Here is an 18942-nt window from a genome sequence, read left to right on the forward strand (position 1 = left end):
AATGAACCTAAGCCCAGCATTATGGATCTTTAGGCCCCTCTAAAACTACAAGTGACTTGGTTACAGGCCTGGGGCCATTACAGTGGGAGAAGATGATCTAAGAGCTATTTAGGTCCCAAGCCCTGTAGGTAAACACCAGTGCTTTACATTGAGCCTAGAAGTGGACAGGGAGCCACTGAAGCTGTTCTAGAGGCATCTTCCACCCTCTTGTTCCCTGTTAGCAATCTGGCAGCACCATTCTGCACTAGTTGAGCTTCCACACCGTCTTCAAAGGCAGCCCCATGTAGATCATATGACAGTAATCCAACCAATATAGTTTGGGAGAATGTTGTCACATGAAAACACTCAAATATGTGACACCCTCCCACAGACATCACCACTACCACTATTTGCTGTTTGAAGTGATACAATGCAGATCTGACTCATGTGCTATTTTTGCATGTGTGAATTGGTGCTAGAATTCTCAGCCCTATGTGTGAGTGTGGTCTGAGCAACCTACCTATCCAATGAAGTCCTTTTCTGATATGTATCTTCCTGCCAACCTGGGGTGGGGTGGGGGGGACTTCCAAGGAGGAGGAGCCTCGGCATGCCTGCTGCTTTAATGCTCCTACCAACTACACCTTTATCTGGACAGAGATAGCCTAGATACAGTTATCCATGTTCTGATAACCTCTTGACCGAATTACTGCAATGCATTATACGTGGGGCTGCCTTTGAAATTAGTCCGGAAATTTCAGCTGGTCCAAAACAGGGCAGCAAGATTGTTAATGGGGACTGGCCAATGAGCTCATATTACGCCAGTGCTTTTCCGTCTGCACTGGCTGCCAGTCCGTGTCTGGACCTGATTCAATGTGCTGGTATTAAGATTTAAAGCCCTAAACAGTTTGGGGCCAGGTTACCTGCAGGATCGCCTCCTCCCATATGTACCTGCCCGGAGCCTAAGGTCATCTTCAGGGGTCCTTTTCCGGCAGCCCCTGCCAAAGGAAGTGAGGCATGTAGCTAGCTACCAGGAAGAGGGCCTTTTTTGCTATGCCACCCCGGTTGTGGAATGAGCTGCCTAGAGAGATTTGCCTGGCGCCTACATTGTACTCTTTCTGGCACCAGGTGGAGATCTTTTTATTTTCCCAGGCATTTTAACATTTTAGCCTTTTAGCTCCGCTGTTTTAAATTTGTTTCTGTATTTAAAATCTCTGCATTGCTGCTAGGTTTTATGCTGGTCGTTCTTTTCTACTGTAGCGTTGATGCTTTTATATTTTACATTGTTTTTATGCTATAATTGTGGTTTTAATTGTTGTGAACCGCCCAGAGAGCTGCGGCTGTTGGGCGGTATAGAAATGAGATAAGTAAATACTCTTCTGTCATCCCCAGCGGAGGTCAAACGTGTGGGGGACACGCTCCTAGGGATGGCCACTCAGTGCGTGCAGGTTAAGAATGTGGTGAAGACGTCGCCGCAGACGCTTTCCAACCTCTGCCTCAAGATCAATGTCAAGCTAGGGGGCATCAACAACATCCTGGTGCCCCACCAGCGGTACGTGTGCGCTGTGCAGAACAGAAGGGAAGGGAAGGGAAGCTGCTCCCTTCGTACCCCCATGGCGCTCTTTTTCTTTCTTCGTTTGAAGTGATGCTTTGAAGCACCCATGCAAATCCTGGCAACTCTGCACAGATGAATGTGAAAGTCCCATCTTTGGTTCTTTTTATTTTAAAAACAAACGGGGAATGTTTTGTTTTATTTGCATGCATGCATTTATTTATTTATTTATTATATTTCTATAGCGCCCAATACCCGAAGCTCTCTGGGCAGTGTCACAGAAAGCTCCTGTAGTCTATAAAAGGGATGCAGAATGTTTTTCAGCCTGTGGGCTGAACTCCATTTTGTAGAAGCTCTTGGGGGCCACATTCCAGGGGTGGGTGGGGCCAAAGAGAAAAGGGGCGGGGCCCCAAAAATCAAATAATCCCAGCCTGTTTCAGCTTCAAGCTCTTCCTGGCAGTAACTAAGCCTTAGGAGAGGCATTTAACCTTTTAGAACGGGGGGGAAAGCCAGGAACCGCTGAACGAGTGGTTGTCGGGGGAAAGGGCTGGAGCCTGGGGTTGTGGGCTTCTGGAGAACCCTGAAGGGTCAGATTGGGACCCCAGGAGGACTGGATTCGGCCCCAAGACCTGTCATTCTGCACCCCTGCTATAAAACAAGGATGCAGATACTTGCCTAAGGGAGCTTGTTTTGGGGCTTCCCCTAGGAAGCGCTCAATCTCACACGAACATAAGAGCCATGTTGGATCAGAAAGAAGGGTCCACCAGGAGGATTGTACCCCAGGTCCCCTCACTTCTGAATCAAGAAATTGGAGTCTGTGCCCCTGAATGAATTATGCATATTAAGTAAATGGCCTACAATTAAAGAAGCCACCTAAACGCTTCCATAGTTTCAAAGACAGCCAGTTTAAAACCAAGCAGGTCGGCCTAGAGGGAAAAGCTTTGTGTGGGGGGAAAGCCTGGATTTCAGTTGGCAATGGAAGACTTCAGTGAGGAAGTCTGTTGCACCTTTCCACCAAAAAGGTTTCATAGTGTGGGCACAACTTTGCTTTTTAATCGCTGCGAAGGAGAAGTGTGAAGCTATGCAAGACCAATGGCAGTCCACATGTTTTCAACATTAGGGCCAAACTGCATGTTAAGCCAATTTACAACGTAGGGCCAATTTGGGGGCCAAAGTACGTGTTAAGTCAGCCTTTCCCAACCTGGTGCCCTCCAGATGTGTTGGATTACTGGGCATGCTGGGAGTTGTGGTCCAACACATTCGTTTGGGGAAGCCTGCATTAAGCGAACCGCACTTTGAAAAAGGAACAGTGCGCTTAATGCTGCTGTTTTTTATTTGAAGGATCAGCAGCCGTGGCTGCCTCCTGATCTGCCTCCAGGGGTAAACAGCAGTGTGGGATGGGGGTTCAGGGGGGCACAGGCCCCTGATCGGGATCAAGAGATGCACACACCCAGGGTGCTTTTTCTTCAACTAAGCAGCAGTGTTTTAAAAGGCATGTTTAGTACAACATGCAGCTTGGTATTTACCTTTGCAGCTATATGGTCCAGACTGGGGAAGGGGGCGGTGTAATGCAGCGGTAGAGCACCCCCGTTTCATGCAGAGGTTCCAGCTCCAGCCCTGTCTGCCCTGGAGAGGCGCTGGCTCTGCCGGTGTTGGCAGTTCTGGGCTGGATGGAGCAATGGCTTGACTTGGCAGAAAGTGGCCTCCTGCGTTCTGCGCTTTTTCTCTTTCTTTTAAATTGAGATTTCTTGTTTGTTTGAGATACTGCTTCTGGCACCTGATGCCACGGTCTGTGCTTATGCAGTTGTGGAAGAGTGAATGCACGTGGGTGTGCCTGTTCGGTCTTCGGAACGAGCCTCTCTGGTCAGAGGTGGGGTGCCTTCTGCACAGTCCCTCCCAACTCCCACGGGTGCTAGTTCTGGCTTCCTGCTGATAAAGCTCTTCCTTTCTCTTCACGCTCCCTGCTTTTCCCCGCAACCTCCGTTGCCCATACGTGCGCGCGGGTGTGTGTTGACCAGAGTTTATTCCGGACACATTATTTTAGGTTCCTTTGGGACGAATCTTGAATTTTGCTGGTGGGAAATAAAAACATGCAGCTCTCGACCGTATGATTCCGTATGAATCATATTCCGTGCTTCTATGACTGTATAGCTTACCAATCGCTGTTAAAACAACAGAACACAAGGAGCCAAGACCCCAAACTACAAAAATGTTGGGCAATTAACTTTTGTGAAGGGATCATTCCTCTTGCCCTAAAAAAACCATACACACTCATCTTTGGTAATAGAATCATAGAATAGTAGAGCTGGAAGGTGCCTACAAGACCATCGAGTCCAAGCCCCTAGTTCATATTCAGTCTTCTGTTCTGTCTTGCCCCTAGTTCTGCTGTCTTTCAACAGCCGGTTATATTCCTGGGAGCTGATGTAACTCACCCGCCAGCAGGTGATGGAAAGAAGCCCTCCATAACAGCTGTAAGTTCACCTCTCAAATGTTGTGGTCTTGTTGAAGATAGAGGCAGTAGCAGCCTGCCACCCTCTGTTCCTCCAGGATGTGCCATGTGTCCTATAGTGGCTGCATGAATGTTCAGCATCATTGTGCCAGTTTTGTGGTGTCTCCAAGATGCTGTTGTACATGCATACAATTTTTAAGATGCAAGGGTACAGTATGCATGTCTGTAAGCACCCTTTAAGAGACGAAGAATGCAATTTTTTATGCATAGCCAATATTTTTTTAAACAACACAAGTCTATAGTCCTCAAGATTGTAGAGAATTGTTTCTGAAAACACCATTTCGGACTATGTGGACTCTTGCTGCTGTCTTGGGGAGGAGCACAAGTGAAGAAGGATGTGGAAGCAGAGAGAAAGGAGAGCAAATGAGGGAAGGAGAGGCAGGCGTTAGGAGGAAGGAACATGGAAGCAGAGACCAGAGATTATGGTTCAAGAAATGTGGCTGCCAGGACATGCCTCTGCCCCAAAGGATGAGTCTTGTTCTTGACCTAGTCCTGCATCTCTGAAAGGCAGCATGCCGCCAGGCAGACTTGCCTCCTCTGTGCTCTTCCAGCTCAGAGCTGGTGATGGTCAGTGGAGGTGCAGTGCCTTTCTTTGCCATTGTGCCTGCTGGGCTGCAGGCTCTCCAAGGGCAGATGCAGAGACAGCCCGGCACAGTTCCATTTCGCACTTCATAACAAACAAGGGTTTTTAAAACCCTGTTTTGTTGTGTGTGAAGCACCAGTGCGCTGCCCAGTGAGTCCTGCTGCACACAGGAGTGGCTGAAGAAGCCAGAGACATTCCATCCTTGCGTTATTTAGTGTTCCCTCTGACTTTTCAGGGGAGAGACAAGCCAGAGGACCTGGGTTCGGATGCAATAAAAAACCAGGGATGGAGCATCCCTGGGTTGTTTAGCCGCTTCCACTCGCAGCAAGAGAATTAGCACTCTTCCTCATGCATGACGACCCACAACTTTTAAAAAAAGATCAGGCTGTCATGACATGCAGAACAGCCACTGTCCCCTCAGCTCGGTGAGGTTGTGGGGGAGGCAAATGCTCGTTTTGGCTGTCGGCTTCCACCCAGCAAGCACAGAGCTAAAACCAGTTGCAGGCTGACATGCAGTACTGGGAAGAAAACCACTGTCAGGAGCATCCTGGCGGCCTCTTCCAGTACACTCCAATAGCCAACTCAAGACACAGACAAAAGGATTCTTTTCAAGGCTTTAATCCTTTTACAACTTAATGACTCTTTCAGATGCTAATCACCAGCAGCTAAGCAATGAACAGCGGAGTCGCCTGTGCTCCGGGTAGGCAGTTGATCCCTGTTTGAAGGAGAGTCACTTGAAGACCCTGAACTTATGGGCTAGGGAGAGATCCTCCCTCTTTCCCTTGGGTCCACGGGAGGCGGCTGTTGCTTGTGCACCAAACGGGCACTACGTCTCCTTTCCGCACCCTCCATCGCTCATCGCTCCCTAGGGAGAAGTCATGTGTCTCCGAGCCATTGTCTCTCCTTTCCTCTTCACCACTCGATTTCCACTGCTTCCTCAATTGGTCCCTGAAAAGCGTGCGTGGGAGGGGGGGCGGGTTGCTGGCAAGCAAGGCGTGGAGGTGGGACTTTTGCTCTTTCGTGGCTGCAGGTGGTGGGTAGCATGGATGCCCACCCGAGCCGCTACTGCGCCACGGTGCGGGTTCAGCGGCCACGGCAGGAGATCATCGAGGACCTGTCATACATGGTGAGAGAGCTCCTCATCCAGTTCTACAAGTCCACGCGCTTCAAGCCCACCCGCATCATCTTCTACCGCGATGGAGTGCCAGAGGGACAACTCCCACAGGTGAGGGAGCCCTTTCTTCTTTGGGACAACCAGTGATGCTGTGTAAAAAGCCCGATCCCATGCAGCAGGAACCTTGGCGCTCTTTCAGCACAAGGGCCGAATTCCATTTTGGAGAATTTTTCAGGGGCTCCGTTCCAGTGGGGGGCAGAGCTGAAGGCAGAAAGGCTGGGGCCAAGACCTCAAAAATGCCGCCGTGTCTTAGCTTTAAGCTCATACTGCCAGTAACTGAGCCTTAGGAGAGGCATTTCAAGTGTTGACAATGATGGGGGTGGGCTCTACAAAAGCTGAAAACCACCAAATGATTGGTTGGGAGGGGTGGGGGGGGTGGGGGAAAGGAGTGTGTCCTTCTGGTGCTCTGTTGTATTAATTGGTTGTGTGATGAAGGCTTAAAAAAAATGTCCAGCCTGCAATGCAGGGTACAAGATTAATGCACCAAGTAAAATCTATGGGCTGGAATGTGTAGTGGAGTGATTTAGTAGATTAAGGGCACAATCCTATGCATGTTTAGACAGAAAGAAGCCCTACAACTCCCAGCATTCCTCAGCCAGCCATGCTGGAAGTTGTAGGACTTTTTTCCTCCTAACCTGCATAGGACTGCTCCTTAAACATCTTCACTGATTTGATAGGTGTTCCTGATAATGGTTTGTATTCAGTGGTGTCCTTCCACCTGCAGAATGGATGCTGCTGGCAGATCAAATCCCCCCCACCGCAGTCCCCCGCATTCCCCCCCCCCAAATCTGCTCCTGGTGGATGGGGGACCTGCTTACTAGCCAGGGATTATTCTATTATATTTATTTGTTACATTTATACCCTTCCTTTTTTCCTCTTGCAAGGAGCTCAAGGTGGTATACATGATTTTATCCTCACAACAACCCTGTGAGGGTGGTTAAGTGGTGAGTCAGTGATTGGCCCAAGTCACCCAATGAGCTTCAAACCCGGGTCTTCCCAGTCCAACACTTTAACTGCTACACACCACACTGGGATAGGGTCGGAACTAATTCTCTTGCCCAGTGCATTTTTTCACTCAAGATTTCCCCTTTTTATATCCCTAATGGAGCCTTCCTCCAACCACATCCACAGCCTGTCCACTTGGCATCTTTGTAGATCAGCTGAACGTATCATGTGAGGCTCCACTCGGTCTGCATGACTGCATCACACCTGTGAAAAGGTGAATAAATGCTGGTGTCCGTGCATAGCTCCTGGTGCCATGCACAATAGAGTTGTCTGTGCTATGAAGGGGCTAAGTCTCTACGGCTCCGATATCTACTTCTGTAGCACCAGCTGGCTATGAGAATCCACCAGAGTCGGTAAGGGAATTCCGGAGGGGAGCAACAGGTCCAGAGCTCTTGCAAATCCTGTCTGGCAAGCAAGGTGTAATGAGCATTATGCTTTCTTCATTTGGGGACACTCAGTGTTTATCAGATAGTTCTCCCACCCATCTTCCAAGGAACTGTGCAATATGCATAGTTCTTTTTTTCTCCCCCACCTCCCACAAATCACCTCTCCCCATTTATCCTCGCAACAATCCAGTGAGGTGTAGGTTAGGCTGAAACAGTGTGTGACTGGCCCGTGGTCACCCAGGAAGCCTTAAGGCTGAGACGGGATTTGTATCCAGGTCTTCCTAATCCCAAGTCGAACACCAACTATTGCACCGCACTGGCTAAACAAAACAAAAAGCTTCAAATCTAATAAACCAAATTAGCCTTCTGCAAGCCCTATTAGAGCCTGCATTGTGAGCCAGACCTTTAACGTGACACTGGCCTACAGCTGCCACTCATTCCAAATTGAGGATGCCGAACTGGTTTTCTTGATGCGCTCGGGGGAGCATCAGTGTGCCTGTGACAATCGATTCTAGGCCCTTTCTGGACACAGAAGTGGAGTTAGCATGGCTTTCTCGTATTCCTCTTCCACCTCTTTAAAGCACTGTGGCTGGTTTTTGTGTCTAGATCCTTCATTATGAGCTCCTAGCCATCCGCGATGCTTGCATCAAACTGGAGAAGGACTATCAGCCAGGTATCACTTACATTGTCGTTCAGAAGCGACATCACACACGCCTCTTCTGTGCGGATAAGAACGAGAGGGTAAGGCTCAGCAACAGGGGTTGTATTTTTGTGTTCCTCTCACATCTAGAAAGGCCACTGTAAGCACCTTGATTCCCTTGCCCTGAGCATGAGGATATTGCCCTAAACTGATCACAGATAAAGGTGAGGTTGAAGGGAAGCTTGAAGAGATGATCCCCCAAAACTGTGCATCATGGCCAAGGAGACCGGAGCGAGAGCTTTGTGGACACTTTGCAGCCATACTGAACAAATGCAGAATTTGCTGGGCAGAATTTAGGATCCTGAGATGTTGTCTTTTTGCCTGCCTACCTAAGCTTCTAGTCCTTGTAGACATAATAAGAAGCTTGAAAACATTTGGGCGGTGCTTGTTGAAATCTCAGAAGGGCTAAGCTGGGCTTCTATCAGCCAGGAGGAGAGACGTAGATGCAATGAATGGGCTTCCGTCCTCTCCCTTGTACTAGAAGAATAATCGATTATGAAAGTTTGCAAAGTGTTCAGTTTACAGAGTAAGGCTTTTCTTAGTTCTGAATTGCCTATCTGAGAGGAGAACCTTATTAATTTTTTTTAATTGATCTCCTGCTAGAAGACAGGCAAGTCTAGAGCTGGTGATTCTACCCAGAGTACTTGTCTGTCCTTCCACACTTCCGATTCATACAGGATGTGTAAGAACAAATCTGCAAGATAACAGGCAGTTACCCCAGGATAAATGATCATGTTAATAAAGCTTGAGAGATTGAGTCAAGTTTTGAAGTAATTTAATTCTTTAATTGTTTTGGGGAGTTTTGTAAAAGCACTTCCCAAAATGATTTCCCAGAGAGAGAGAGAGAGAGAGAGAGAGAGAGAGAGAGAGAGAGCGCTTTTTGGAAACAGTGGAGGCATCCCAAGCAATTGCTCTTGCTATATATCTTATGCTTGTTTTCTTTTTAATGAACTCTGCAGATTGGCAAAAGTGGGAACATCCCAGCAGGAACAACAGTGGATACGAACATTACTCATCCCTTTGAGTTTGACTTCTACCTGTGCAGTCATGCCGGCATTCAGGTACCTTACTTTAACATCCCTTCTTGGGTGGGGGGTGGGGATGTTAAGAGCATAGCCATAATCCCAGAACACATTTCTGTGTATCCAATCCCATAATCCCGTAATTCCTGTTCTCTTCTTATGAAGGGAGGCAATAAAGTGAGGAGGAAGCTCATATATGGGCACTAGCTTAATTTGTTAGTCCCTGAAGCAGAGGCTCTGCGGGAACCACAGATCCAGGGAAGGAGCAATCGCTTGCACTGCCTCACTGAGTTGACCGCAGGGGAAGGCAAAACCAAACGGACCACGTCGAGGTGGCAGTCGTTGGTTTTGGAAGTTGTAGTGGTGGTGGTAGTTGGTGGATATAGAACAACCATCTAATCCAGCAATCCTTGGAACAAGGGAAACCTTCTGGATTTATAGACTAGACACATTAACTGCCAGTGTCCTGAAGCTGGAGGATCACACCACCTCCTGTACTTCTCTTGCAGTCTAGGAATTCCATCCCCAGCACTAACGTTCTACAACTGCCACTACCACGGCACCTGTTTTGCAGCTCTTGCACTGTCACTGATGAAGGTGGACGCAGAAACGCTATATCGAAATGAAAGAATATATATATTCATCTCCTTTGCCAATTTATGTATATTTATATATACATACACACACACACACACACTTATATATATACACATGCACATACATACACACACGCACACATATATAAATATGGACTATTCAGGGATGCAGAACCTTAGGCCTGGGGCCAAATCCGGTGTTCTGAGGGTCCCAACTCAGCCCTCTGGGATTCTCATTTAATAGGAATAAATGCCAAGTGCTGCAGCTAGGAAAAAGAAACCAAATGCACAGTTACAAGATGGGGGATACATGGCTCAACAACACTACAAGTGAGAAGGATCTTGGAATTGTTGTCGATCACAAGCTGAATATGAGCCAACAATGTGATGTGCCTGCAAAAAAGGGAAATGCTCTTTTGGGCTGCATTAATAGAAGCATAGCTTCCAAATCCCGGGAAGTACTAGTCCCCCTCTACTCAGCAGTAGTTAGGCCTCATCTGGAGTACTGTGTCAATGTTCTGGGCACCACACTTTAAGAAGGATGCAGACAAGCTGGAGAGGGTTCAGAGGAGGGCAACAAAGATGATCAGGGGACTGGCTGTTAGAGCAACACGACAATGGAACCAACTACCTAGGGAGGTGGTGGGCTCCCCCACGCTGGAGGCATTCAAGATGAAGCTGGACAGCCATCTGTCGGGGATGCTCTGACTTGGATTCCTGCATTGAGTAGGGGGTTGGACTCGATGGCCTTGTAGGCCCCTTCCAACCCTCCTATTCTATGATTCTATATGATTCCAGAAGGTCACACCCCTTCGGCCCGGCCCTCCACTGGAATGTGGCCCCCAAGAGCACAAAATGGAATTTGGCCTTCAGGCTGAAAGAGGTTCTTCACCCCTGGTCCACTGTAACGGGCTCTGTGCGGGGTTGCCTTTGAAAACTGTTCAGAAACCTCCACTGGTCCAGAATGCTGCAGCCAAACTGTTACAGGGAGCATATGACTCCCTTGTTACAACAGCTTCACTGGCTACCAGTCTGTTTCCGGGCACAATTCAAAGTTCAGGTTATGATCTATAAAGCCCTCTACGACTTGGGACCAGGCTACCTGAAATACCACCATCTCCCATATGAATCTGCTCAGGTATTAAGATCTTCTCTGGTCGGGAGGCAAGAGAGAGCCTTCTTGGTGGCTGCTCCCAGGCTCTGGAACCCCCTGCCGGGATAGGGGAAGCCTGCTGTCTCTCTGTTATCCTTCCACCGGCAGACAAATGCTTCTTTGCTCAAGCAGGCCTTTGGCATGTCAGTTGTCTGCTGCTAAAGGGGTTTTTATTGGATTAAGAGCTGTTCATTTTTTATTATTGTGTTTTTACTTGTTTTCAATTTATTTGGTTTTATGCTATGTTTTAATTAAGATTTCGTTTTAATTTTGTTTTTTATTGTTAGCTGCCTTGAGTACAATGATTTGGCAGAAAGGCAGGATATACATTAAATAAAAGAGAGAGAGAGTGCAGACTTCCTGAACCAGTTGTCCTCTTGATGTGTTGGATTGCAGCTCCCATCATTCCCAACAATTCCCATCACTGCTGCACCAGGAAGCTATCAATGGCTACTAGTCCTGATGGCTATATGCTGCCTCCAGTGGCGGGAGGCAGTATGCCTGTGTACACCAGTTACTGGGGAACATGGGCAGGAGGGTGCTGACGCACTCCTGTCCTGCTTGTGGGTTTCCCGAGGGCTGCTGGATGGCCACTGTGTGAACAGAATGCTGGACTAGATGGACCCTGGGCCTGAGCCTTGATTCAAGTTCTTCTTCCTACCTTAGGGTACGAGCAGGCCTTCCCATTACTACGTTCTTTGGGACGACAACCGGTTTACAGCAGATGAGCTTCAAATCCTCACCTACCAGCTTTGCCACACTTACGTTCGCTGCACCCGCTCTGTTTCTATCCCAGCACCAGCATATTATGCCCGGTTGGTGGCATTTCGGGCACGATATCACCTTGTAGACAAAGAGCATGACAGGTGAGCAACTGGGATTGGGGGCTATTAACATTTTTTTCCCACCATCACCCTTTTTTCCCCCCATTGCTTTGTGGTAGAAGCCTAATGGCACTTTGGGGTTCATTGCAGAGATGTACGGGAATTTTGTTTGCTCTTTTGCAGAACAGGTGAACATGCCTCATTAGCAATCCCGAACGCGAGTGTGAGCAGGAGAACGTGTTTTCCAGAAATGTTCACAAATTCTCAAACATGCATTCGTGTTTGAGAAATATGCAAATTTTGCTGGAAAAAAAGTTCAAAATTGCATGCAAAGCAGGTGCTCTACCACTGAGCTACGGCCCTTCCCCAAAGATGCAGGAGATAGACTGTTCTGTCATGGTGTGATTGCTGAATAATAATAAACAGGTGACTCGTAATGGCTTCATCAATATATGTTGTCTCATACACAGTACTCTAGATCACACACTCAGATAATCCTCTCACCATTACCACAGTCCCCCCATCCCTGTTTTCAGTCCTAAAATCGTGCCTCTCACAAATCCTAGCTCTGATCTAAACCATCTCAATCAAATCCCTCTCTCTGAGCTAGCTCTGACCTTATCCCTCTCTAACACTATCTGACTCAGAACACAGTTTTACATAGCACACACTTCACCCCCCTTCACTCTCTCAGCAATCAGCCCCCGTATACAGACCCACCGTACTTCCTGTCACACATCTCGCTCTCACACCAGAGATACTCACCATAAAGCGCAGAGATATAACAAGAATATTTTACTCATAGCCATAGACGCATTAGCTACAGACATGTAACGTCACACCCCCATTCTACAAGGTTAAAGTGCCTCCCCTAAGGGTTAGTTACTGGCGTTAAGAGCTTTAAGCTAAAATATGCTGGTATTTTCTGGCCCTGCCTTGTTTTGCGTTCAGCCCCGCCCACGCCGGACTGCGGCCCCTGAGCGTCTCTGTGATAGCATTTGGCCTTGGCCTGGGGAGTAGAGGTTGTGGGAGGGGCCATAGCTCAGTATGATAGAGCGCTTGCTTCGCATGCAGAAAGTCCCAAGTTTGATCCCCAGCTCCTCCAGGTAAGGGAAGGAAAGAATCCTGCCTGAAACCCTCAAGAGCCGCTGCCAGTCAGTGTCGACAATACTGGGCTAGATCAACTAATGGTGTGACCCGGGGTAAGGCAGCTTCCTATGTGCCTGTGTTCTTAAGTTCAACACTCCTGCTGCACTGTAAGGGAATTTTCTTACTGCAGAATAAAGACCTGCTGATTTTTGTAGATGGGTTCTTTCTCACAAGGGAAGCAATTAAGAAGCTGTGGTGTTATCTGTTAAAAACTAATGTTTCATTTTGCTTTCTCTTGCCCTGTCCCCCTCTCTGCTCTCTTTCCACTTTCAGCGGAGAAGGCAGTCACATATCTGGCCAGAGCAACGGCCGTGACCCTCAGGCCCTGGCCAAGGCTGTGCAAGTTCATCAGGACACTTTACGTACCATGTACTTTGCTTGAAAGAGAGCCTAACTTTTTTACCTCACTCCAGAAAGCTTTCAGATTTGTAGGAGCCATACAAAATATAAAAGGAAGCATTGGGGGCACCGTGTGGGCATCCAATGAGAAATCACTGCGGGGCGTGGACCGCGTTGGAGGCAGGAAACCAGCATCCTCTGGGCAAACGCAAGAGAGCCACTTCACTGGAAGGACACACCTTGGTAGTATCGCAAGAGAGACTTTGTTTTTCAGGCTTTCCAATTACCTGACCAAACAAAAGTATTTAAACCAAGGAAGGAATCTGACTTCCTCTCAAACGAAAACAGGTTTTCATTTGCGGGGGCGGGGGCGGGGGTGGGGGAGAGACGCAATATTAGACTTTTCGACTGTGAAATAACTCTTTTGGTCCTCCAATGCCAAATCAAACGCTGATAAGATTTTTGTTTGTTATTATTTTGGGTGGGTGGGGGAAAGGGACTTGTAGAGCCTTAAAACAGATGACTAGATTTATAAAAACTAATATTTTAGGATACAAATGCTTTAATTGGTGAAGAAGAACAAGAAAAGCCGGTAGTTTATAGATGAATTTTAACAGTTACCCCTCCCCGTTGAAGAAAAAATAATTTTCTCCCCTTTATATATAATAATAATAACATGAGGCACCCCCAGCACTTACCACAAAGCCGAAAAGGAAACTTGTCTTCCGTCTGTTTAAAAGTGGGCTAGCTGCTGCCCTTCTGACACAACAGTCGCATACTTATCTGTGGGCGAGTGCCTTACTGCAATGCTGCAAAATGTTGACGTTCGTTCACCTTTCAAAGGGAAAAAGAAAAACAAACCAACGATACTCGTGTTTCGGTGGTGGTCCGGATCTCCATCTTGAAAGTGTTGGGAGTTCTTTTTAATGTTCACAAAGCTTACAGTTTCATGTTAGCTCACAGTCGCACGATGGGTTAAAATTCTGTGCACTTTTAACATTACATATGAATTTGGAGAGCTGTTGATAAAACCTGCTTTTAAAAAAAAACACACATTGATTTTATTTCTGATGTTGTTTTTTTAACTACTTCCTTTCTGACAAATGGGGTATGTAAGAGGAAGAATGTTTTGCCTACCCTGCAAGCACAAAGAGAACTCCATTATCAATTGATGTCCTGATTTGTTTTATATACCGATGAAATTTTTTATTACCAAGTGTTATTTTTATACGATGCCGAGTCTGTTGCCAAAACCTACTCAAACCATTCATATGCTCAGTGTTTACATCGCTTTGTTCCCTGCTCCCACCCCAAGACGTTGGAGTGTTCATATAGCACATGAGGTGGGTTTCTTTGAGCTTGCTCTGGTGAGACATATACTAAAATTGGAACGATACAGAGAAGATTAGTATGAGGTTGATTTTCCCATGAATTGCACTGCAATCTAGAGTGTTCTTATTCTATGTTATATAGTCTCCTTGAATAGTTTATTTTTTCACCTACCACAGTTTATAAGTGCAGCATATTTTCAAACCATCTTGATGGCTTCAGCTATTTTTAATTCTTGCCATTTTATTTTATAAATATATATATTGGGGGGAGGAAGATCAGGAATTCTCCCCCTCTTTTTGCCAACCCCCCCCCCCCGGCTCTTCTTTAGATCAGAACATCAAAATGCACTTTGCTGTCTATGTAGAAATAATTATTGATTCTGTATTCATATGGGAAATTTATTCTTCTCCCCATACTGATGAATTCCAACCTCACTTCCTGCAGCAAGCATCTTGTGCTTGCAAGATGGGAGGTTCTCTGACATGGGCTGTCTGTCTGTTCAGAATTCTGTCCTCAACTGCCAAAGTAAGCCTTCAAAACAAGAAAGCTAAACTTGGTCTGTCTCTCACACAGCCATGCCACCTGCTTGTAAAGCACATCCCCTTAAATGCTTAGCAGCTCATGGGGTAATGCCGACAGACCACTGGCGCTTCCAATGTCAAGTCAAATGTCCCATTCTTTTTATCCTTACCTCTTCCCCCCCGCACCCCGGTCCCCGTATGGGGCACTTTGGGGCAGAATGTTAACCCAGCACAATGCTATGCAAACAAAAATAGCCACTCAGAATGGAGCATGGTTGTGTTTTACACAACTTGGGCATTATGGCTCACCTTCTTTAGCCATGCTCCAAACAACTGGTGCAGGGATGCATCAGTGGCTTCTGTGCAGCCAGTGGGATTTCTTATTTTGAGCCGTCAGATCTCTGTCTCATATCGCAAATTGCTTTTGAAATTCCCCCAAGTTCCAAAATGCTGTCACTACAGCACTTAGGAGCGTGTGTGCACGGTTGGCTGGTTGTTGAAGCACAAGTCCAATGCACTACGGGCTGCACAGAGTGAGTTATGCAGTTCTTTGGATCCTGACTTGTCTGCCCTAACCCTTTGCTTTTTGCTTTCACTCAGCTGCTCTGTAGTCTGCAAGGCTGCAGTCGTTTTGCTTTGGACACAGTCTTGTGGGAAAAAAGCAAAAGCATCAGTACAGAAAAGCCAATGTTGCTTAACTAAGTGCCTGCATGGGTAACACATCAACATCTTCCAGCATGAATCCAGTTTATAATCACTGTTTTCCCCAGAAAGGGGGAGGGGAGTTGGGGAGCACCCTCCCCCCAGCTTGTGAGCTAGAACAAAAAAAAAAAATTTCAGCAGGAGTGGCGTTTTGAGTTTTTCTTGGTGTCTCTTCACACTTGCCTGCCTCTCTCTCTCTCCCTCTCTCTCTGCTTGGACTGGGATTCTCAGTTCAGTCACCAGCATTGCAACTGAAAAGTTTGGTTTGGGATTCTGAAGATTTCGAGCAAACATAAATGAATTAAGCATTTGCAGAATGGGGGGCAGGGGGATCTAGAAGAAGCTTGTAGCTTTGTAAAAAACAATTGCTTTAAAACAAATGCAAACCTCCAGGACTTGAATTGTTATCAGTGGGCTCATTTCTAGATTTTTGCACTCCGTCGTTAGGTTGCTGCTTTGAATGGAGGGGTGTTTGGCATGACATAATGAGACATAAGCAGCTGGGGGAAGCATATGTTTTGAAGCGCTTTCTGCCCCATCCTTCTCTTCCTCCTCCCCACCTGGTGCATGCGGAGTTTTCACTAAGTGCCGTAAATGATGTCATTGCTGCACCCTCTATTGAACAAAGTTTCTGGGTTTGGGGTATTTTTCCCTCTTTTGTTTGTTTAGATGTTCTAATCAATGGGTTTAGACCAACCTGCATGTTCTGTATAATGGAGGCTTCCTGTTCCATTCCTGCTTAGCTTTGGCAAAAACTGCGTATTCTGTCCTCTTGATATTCAGAGAGCACCTAGCAGAGGAAGCATTCTTCGTTTTCTTTTGCACCACAGACTATGTCTGCTGCTCAGCGCTGCAAGGCTACGTATGAGATCTGCGGAAAAACGTTTTGGAGCATTTCACCTTGCACCTTAGACTGTAACTTGTTGCTGTGCCTCTCTTCCTTCTGCAGCTGGAGACATTGCCGAAACCCCACAGGTGGTGTGCGTGGGGAGGAAGCATAATTATGTAGCTCTTGGTTGTTGGCTTTTTTTTTTTTACCTGCACTGCTGCTAGTTCCAATTTAATGCTAATATTTGAACAATAGAGGCGGCCTTCCCCTACCTGGTACCCTCCAGATGTGTTGGACTACAGCTCACTTTATCACCAGCCAGTTTGCCCATTGGCCACAACACAGCTGGGGGGCACCAGGTCAGAAGAGGGGTGAATGGAAGAGGATTATGAAGGCAAGAACATGCTCCTCGAAAGGTCTTGAGGAGCAGCACAAATATAAGGCTGGGATCCAAAAAGGTCCCTGCGTTCATGCCCGGGGGCTTGCATTAGCCCAGTGGAATGTTCGACACTCCCCCGCCCCCTTTGAACAGCATTTGGGGATGGGGGGTTGCTATCCAATGAATAATTGATCTAAAGCTGCCTTGGACAGCTGGAGCCAGTTCCTCGGTTCTTTGGATCCTAGTTGTTGGTGTCTAAGGCTGGATTGGGGAACTTTGTACCCCGCCCTGATCCCCAAGGCTGCTGGCTGACCCTTGGCCATGCTGGCTTGGGCTTAAGGGAAATGGAGTATGACACCTGGAGGCCCTCAGGTTCCCCACCCCAGTCTAAGGGCATGCCAAAATGCAATTGATAGGATACAAAATAGCGGTAGGATGACTGACTTTTTTCTTTTCTTTTCCATTTGGTAGATGCAAGCTTTTTGAGTTACACAGCATTCTTCAGGTAGAGTAGGAAAAGTACTTGGCTACACAGAGGGCACAATTGGGTGCAAGTTCGAATATTTATCTGTATAACTTCTAGGTATAAATTCTTATGTGGAACCTGCAGTTCTCTGTAATTTTGAGAACGAGATGCTGTTCCCCTCTTGAATTCTGTATCTCTAAAACTTGCAAAAGTTCTTGGGCTACCAAACATTGGTTTCTAAGCAGGAAAGTCACCATGCCTGGGTTTTTTGTATCCATTTGGGACCAACGAAGCAACTACTGTCCACAGCAAACTGAAGTTGTAGGAAAGCATAAACGTAAACCGTACAACAGCGCAGCAGATATTTCTTCTGTCCCCTGTCCCCCCCTTTAATTCAAATATTAAAAGCATCTGGGCAGCACAGTGCAAACTTGTTGCGTTGGTCTTGTCTGGAGAGAAGTGTGAGCAACACAGCAGAACAGCAATAAAAAAAAGTGAAACCCGTATCACACATGCGCATGTAATTTTGCACTTCCAAATAATTGTGAAAATTTTAACGTGATGGCAACTCTGGTTTGCGTTCAAAACTGTTTTTTAACCTGTTACAAGGAAGCGTTGAAGTGTAAATAGAGAATGTTCACAAAACACACTATTGATTGGGTTTTTGTTTTCTTGTTTGTGTTTTTTATTTGAAACTGAACGTTGTATGGTCCGTTTAATAAACAGATTTGAACTACTGCTGTACAGTCCTTTTTGAGAGAGGCAAATTGAAGCTTAATGTTACAAAGAAAATAGCTAATCTTTTCAAAAGCTGGATACCCTTTTATTTCTGGAAGGAGCGGGACCACAACATCTCACTTAAAGGGAAAAAAATTCTGTGAAGAGTATGCTATTGTGCAGTATTTCAAACACATTTTTATTAAAGAGCAGCTATCCTCTAGAGGCGTAGGCAGCCTGGTGCCTCCAAAACATTTTGAGGGCACCAGGTTGCCTGCCCCTTTACTCAAATAACACTCCTGAAATGCAGCTGTTTTGTTTCTTACAAAAAGATTTGGTGGCTTTGCTTCAGGCATGTGAAAATGTCCTTGTGCTTCCTGTGTGTCTAAGTGGTATATCCAACATTTATTACATTTCTATGCCGCCCAATAGCCAAAGCACTCTGGGCGGTTCACAACAATTAAAATCATAAAATACAATATAAAATACATCTAAAACCAGCATAAAAGTAGAACCCAGAATAAAGCCTAGCAGCTATGCAGAGATTTAAAATACAATAAATTAAAACAGCTAATAAGACTAAAATGCCAGGGAAAATAAAAAGGTCTTCACCTGGCACCAGAAAGAGCACAATGTAGGTGCCAGAGCCTCTCTGGGAAGCTCATTCCACAACCAGGGAGCCACAGCAGAAAAGGCCCTCTTCATATCTACCTCCCTCAGTTCCTTTGGCAGGGGCTCCCGGAGAAGGACCACTGAAGATGACCAGGCAGGTACATATGGGAGGAGACGAGCCTTCATATAAGCTGGCCCCAATATGTCGAGGATTTTGAATGTTAATACCAGCACTTTGAATTGGGCCCAGAAATGGACTGGCAGCCAGTGCAGATGGAAAAGTACTGGCATAAGATTACATTGGCCTGTCCCGGTTAACAATCTCACTGCCCTATTTTGGACCAGCTGAAGTTTCTGGATTGTTTTCAAAGGCAGCCCCATGTATAGCTGTAGCTAGGCTATCTGTCCAGAGAAGG

At 46.6% G+C, this 18942-nt stretch overlaps 1 protein-coding gene across 4 annotated transcripts in view; it reads left to right on the forward strand.

Annotated features, from left to right (window-relative positions):
• Positions 1–15640, forward strand: part of LOC146338138 (protein argonaute-1) — a 76490-nt gene extending 60850 nt beyond the window's left edge. For 2 of the 4 annotated variants that reach the window (XM_084816002.1, XM_084816003.1), the window contains exons 13-19: positions 1369–1528; positions 3909–3999; positions 5651–5845; positions 7792–7926; positions 8845–8946; positions 11323–11522; positions 12903–15640. In XM_084816002.1, the coding sequence (XP_084672128.1) occupies positions 1369–1528; positions 3909–3999; positions 5651–5845; positions 7792–7926; positions 8845–8946; positions 11323–11522; positions 12903–13011 (992 nt within the window). In that variant the 3' untranslated portion in view covers positions 13012–15640. Of the gene's footprint in view, positions 1–1368; positions 1529–3908; positions 4000–5650; positions 5846–6902; positions 7036–7791; positions 7927–8844; positions 8947–11322; positions 11523–12902 lie in introns of those variants that run through there. The other 2 variants (XR_014785169.1, XM_084816004.1) reach the window with 2 other exon arrangements.
• Positions 15641–18942: the final 3302 nt, after the last annotated feature.

This window comes from Heloderma suspectum, chromosome 10, assembly GCF_057233095.1.
Source record: "Heloderma suspectum isolate Gila_16-S chromosome 10, 16-S_ref, whole genome shotgun sequence".
NCBI lineage: Eukaryota > Metazoa > Chordata > Lepidosauria > Squamata > Helodermatidae > Heloderma > Heloderma suspectum.